The following is a 4,809-nucleotide window of genomic DNA, read 5'->3' on the forward strand; positions in this document are numbered from 1 at the left end:
GATAACCCCCAACCAAACGTACCTTTAGTATTAAATACTATTATGAAATGGTGTTATAATTAAAGGCATTCAATTATAACCTTCCCATGTATTTTTTTTTTATTTTTAAAATTTTATTTATTAAAAATTTAAAATTAATAAAAAATAATAAAATTTATATTTTAAGAGTAAGATTATTATTAAAATAAGATCCTTGATTTGGATTGACCACACCAACTTAAAGGTGGACTCTATCCAAATCAATGATTCTCATACAGTGGATCATCCTCTGATCCGTAAATTATGGACCACAGGATCTCTACTGGTGGATGCTATAGGAGGAGGAGGAGGAAAGAAATTTACTTTTTATAATTCAAAATTAAATGAAGGCCGATTAATAAAATCTTGAGATGGGCCTTCTAGCACGGGCCCACATGAGAATTGGGGCAAGCGTCCTCGAGGGTCAACATTTGTAAGGAAACGTGTCCCTCGCCGCGCGACGCGTGTCGCATAAATATTCGCCTTCAGATTGCAACGGCTACCGCTTTGACGAAAGCGTCAGGATTAAAAGAGAATCAGGATCCGCTCCAATTATTCCAGCGGAGTCACGAATCACCCGCCGTCCGTCGCACATTTAACGAAACGACGCCCGTTCGATCAGTTATTTTCACCGTATTCGACTCGGAGAGCAACCGTTTTGCGCCAACTGGGAGCCGGAGCGTGGAGCCCACGACGTCGTCGTTCGGGACTGCAACGCTGGTCCCACCCTGCTTGCGACCGTTCGATCGCCATCTGGCGGCGGATATCGTCTCAGGGTGCGCCGCGGAGTCTCCCTCTTCTGCACTACATTAAATAACTGCGACTTTCTCTCTCCTGTTTCTCCGAACGAGCTTCTGTTCCTTTGGGCTTCTCTCCCTCTCTCCTACCTCTGCCAGAGTTTCTAGGGTTTCAATCTTCCTCTGCTTTATAATCGTCTATCCTTATTGTTGAGGTTCTTCGGATTGATTGTTTTTGTTAGATTTGTCTTTGTTTTGTTTTTTGGAGTTCATCGCGTTATCGGAAAATAAAGCAACTTTAGCTGATCGTTTTCGTCAAAGTCCGACCTTGGATCCCCTTGCTCGCCGCTTTCGAGGTGACTTCTTCCGTGTTATATCTGTCGGCTTCCTTTCGACCTCGACTTGAAGTCTGCTCGTCCTCTGTATTCTCCATTGAATTTTCGGAGGCTTTTTTTTGCTTTCGTTACCATTTTCTTTCACAGAGTTGCTTTCAGTGGATGAAATGATTTGCCTTCCGCTTTAAAAGTTTCAAACGGTTGCAAAATTCTGTAAAAAAAAATCCATTTGTGTTACTTTTGTGATTCCTATCTGGTTGCTCTAGGTCAGGGAACATGGGTGATTCCTGTTGCTGAGTGAGAGAGAGTTGTGTTAGCGCTGTTTCGGGAGGTGCTCTTGGTTTCTGCAGAGATGGAAGGTGTGGAAGAGGCTAATAGTGCAGCTGTGGAGAGCTGCCACGGAGTGCTGAGCCTTCTATCTGAGACCAAAGACCAAACCCTAGCTTACGAACATGTAGCGACAGAGACAGGAAAGGCAATTTCAAGGTTTGACAAGGTCGTTTCTATGCTTGGTAATGGCATGGGTCATGCAAGATTTAGGAGGCCGAAGAACACCCAATACCACCATTTCAATCGCAGTATCTTCTTAGATAGTTTAGTGGTAAGCAGAGCTGACCATTCTCCGTCTTTGCTCCAACTCCTGCCAACAACTCCACTGCTAGAAAAACCAGTCAGTGAGATGAAGGTTTCAAATTCCAAGATGCCTCTTCGAGTCCCATCCAGCTTGATGCTGGAGAACCCAATAGTGACAAAGGGCAGCAGGAGCGATCTTCAAGCTGCCTTCCACAGTCCCACTCCCTCCCACTTCCATTTCCTTCAACAGCAGCACAACCACCAGATGCTTCAGCTTCAGCAACAGCTGAAGTTCCACAATGGAACGTATGGGAGGAGCACCAACAGTGGGCTCAACCTCATGTTTGACAACTCGAGTTGCACGGGGACTGCGTCATCTTCTAGGTCTTTCTTGTCGTCCCTGAGCATCGATGGAAGTATGGGGAGCATGGATGGGAGGGCCTTTGACCTAGTTAGTAGACAACAATTGTCCAGTCCCGTGAACTGGCACCTTCAGGAGAGGAAGTGCTCCAAAGGAGGGAATGATGGAAATGGCAAATGCATGAAAACAGGCAGGTGCCACTGCTCAAAGAAGAGGTCTGAGTTTGTCTGATCTGATCACATTTCCATTGTATTCACAATAATAAATTCCTACTTAAGGAAAATAACATCGAACTTGTTCTTCCCAGGAAGTTGAAAGTGAAGAGGACCATTAAGGTTCCTGCTATAAGTAACAAACTTGCTGATATCCCTGCTGATGATTACTCTTGGAGGAAGTATGGTCAAAAGCCAATTAAGGGCTCTCCTCATCCTAGGTATAGAATTTGACTCCATATATATATATATATTTTATTTTTTATTTTACAATTTAATATCTTCCAATCATGAAATTTTAGTACTGTAGAAGTTAATAGTTCATTAGTTCTAGTTGTTCTCTTATTTCATTCTGAAAAAGTTCATGTACAAGTAGCACAAGTTTCATAGTTATAGCTTCCTGTCCTAAGCAAATTTAACCAACAATTGGTCTAGCATTTCTGTGATGTTGGCTAAGTGTGAAAAAATTCTTGTATTCATTATGTCGACAATAAATAGAGGTAGACTGATAACATCCTCAGGTTAGCATGTGACCTTCATAGCTTGCGAAGTGGGTTAAATTAAAACAACAACATTTCCTGAATATATGCATACTAAAATTAAGACAGACTAATAACATCATCAGGTTAGCCGGCACAAATTCTGTATTTAACTGGAGATTTGCTTGTTCCACTAGTCGTGAGATTTAGTCGTTACTATCGTCTTGCTATCAATGAAATCCAATTTGACACAGTAAAATTTTATCTGCCTGTAATCCGACAGAGGATACTACAAATGTAGCAGCATGAGGGGCTGCCCTGCAAGGAAGCATGTTGAGCGATGTGTTGAAGATCCATCCATGTTGATTGTGACCTATGAAGGAGAGCACAACCATGGGAAGCTTCCGACGCAGTCCACAGGCACATAGAGCGGCTGAGGTGCCAATTAGTAGCTCGTCGAAGAGTCCCTTACATCCTGGAAGTATTCTACGCCTTCAAGAGAACAGCTCATAGTACAGTCGTCGTCTTCTCGGTTAAGTTTCGGGTCAGAAGGAACCTAAATTCTTGTCAACTAAATTGGAGGAACTGGTGTTAACATGTCATAGTTTATGCTCTAACCTCTGTAGAAGGGCTTTGTGCTTGCCTACAGTGTAACGCCCTGCCTAGGCTATAGAGAACATATGAAGGTTTTTGTGTTTGATGTTGATGAATTTATTGGTCTTGGGGTTTGTTGATACTTCACTCAACTCATTCTTGTTTTTTCTGACTGCGTTGACATATGAATTGTTCTGCCTCAATTGTTTGTTATTTCTCTCTGAACTTTGACTTTGCTAACAATGTTCAAAACATTTAGGTGATATTTTATTAACCAAAACGATACAATCATCTTGTTGATTGTAACCCTTTATTGTACAGCTCCTCTTCAAAGTATTTTAAAATAATTATTAAACTTTAACTTGTACATGAAAAAATAATATATTAACATTTAAAATTTATTTCTGTATACACGATTAATTAAAAAAAAGAGAAAAATGATAAAATCCCTCTGTTGACTTTCAACCTTCATGGATGCGAAGGGCAAACGCCACCGTGATTATTGGGGCTATTGGTGCACCCCGACCGCCCCGACGGCGTCACCGCCCCCTGCGGCAGCACCTGCAAGAATAGTCTCACACTCTCCGGCCGCCACCAGTCGCCGGACAATGGCCTCGCCGCCGCCGCCGCCTTGGGGAGATGCAAACTGAAGAACACCACCGTAGCTAGAACCAACACCGCCGCCGCCAACCGCCGTGCCATCTACTAATCCCCGATCGCGCTTAGATTTGCTTTGTTCGATTTCGAGAATCTAAAGCTTTCCAACACTTGAGCTCAGAAAGAGGCGACGGGAAGAGCATTTATATCGACAACAAGGCATGCAGAGCCTTTGAAGTCAACGTAGACTTTTCGTCAGCGTTGTTGACTTTCAAAGATTTTGCGAGAACAAATCAACCCACGCGGCTTCGACTTCGGCTTCGTTTACTTACGGCGTCGTGGTCGCCAAGGTTCTCAGAACACCTACCCTCCTGCACTGACAACAATTAATTCCAGTTTTGTTCTAAAGAAAAATTCATCTTACTTCATAGCTCATTTACTTTTTCAATCCACCTTCACTAGTTTTTTTGTATTAGCCCCCTAAAAATAGGACAGACTCTCATGCAAGAATTTGAAACTCACATAGGGCGTTTCATATGCCTGTAGTGTTCAAATCACGCTAGATATTGAGTCATCACCTATTTGTATTTTCTAAATTTATCTTAGCTATCGATGAAAAAAAATGATAGAGAATTTTTTTTTTATAATAGTGGAGAGAGTAATAGTTTTTTTTAGATAGCATTGATTGACATAGTGGGAAAAAAACTGATTTAAAATTCTAATCATTAGAGATGCCTTACTTGACAACAAGCATCCAAAATTCTTTAAAAAAATGATGAAATCTTACCTCTTTTTTCTGGTGTATATGATTCTTCATCAACCACACAGCTTCTCTGGCAGCGCTGCTTCATCTTCAAGCATTGAACCACAGCTCACGGACTCACAGTACACAGAAGCCTCTCC

At 42.0% G+C, this 4,809-nt stretch overlaps 1 protein-coding gene across 1 annotated transcript; it reads left to right on the forward strand.

Moving 5' to 3' along the window:
- The first annotated feature begins 819 nt into the window (after positions 1-819).
- On the forward strand, positions 820-3,512 carry LOC122042154 (protein WRKY1-like). Its single transcript, XM_042602130.1, has 4 exons — positions 820-924; positions 1,357-2,239; positions 2,332-2,457; positions 2,999-3,512. Exons 2-4 carry the CDS (start codon positions 1,443-1,445, stop codon positions 3,141-3,143), a joined length of 1,068 nt encoding a protein of 355 aa, XP_042458064.1. The 5' UTR covers positions 820-924; positions 1,357-1,442; the 3' UTR covers positions 3,144-3,512.
- Positions 3,513-4,809: the final 1,297 nt, after the last annotated feature.

The sequence above is a fragment of the Zingiber officinale genome, chromosome 2A (genome assembly GCF_018446385.1).
Source record: "Zingiber officinale cultivar Zhangliang chromosome 2A, Zo_v1.1, whole genome shotgun sequence".
In the NCBI taxonomy this organism is placed as follows: Eukaryota; Viridiplantae; Streptophyta; class Magnoliopsida; order Zingiberales; family Zingiberaceae; genus Zingiber; species Zingiber officinale.

Coding starts and splice junctions, on each gene's coding strand:
- LOC122042154 (XM_042602130.1), top strand. CDS start 1,443: ATGGAAGGTGTGGAAGAGGCTAATAGTGCAGCTGTGGAGAGCTGCCAC. Junction 2,240..2,331: donor TGCCACTGCTCAAAGAAGAG/GTCTGAGTTTGT, acceptor TGTTCTTCCCAG/GAAGTTGAAAGTGAAGAGGA. Junction 2,458..2,998: donor AAGGGCTCTCCTCATCCTAG/GTATAGAATTTG, acceptor GTAATCCGACAG/AGGATACTACAAATGTAGCA.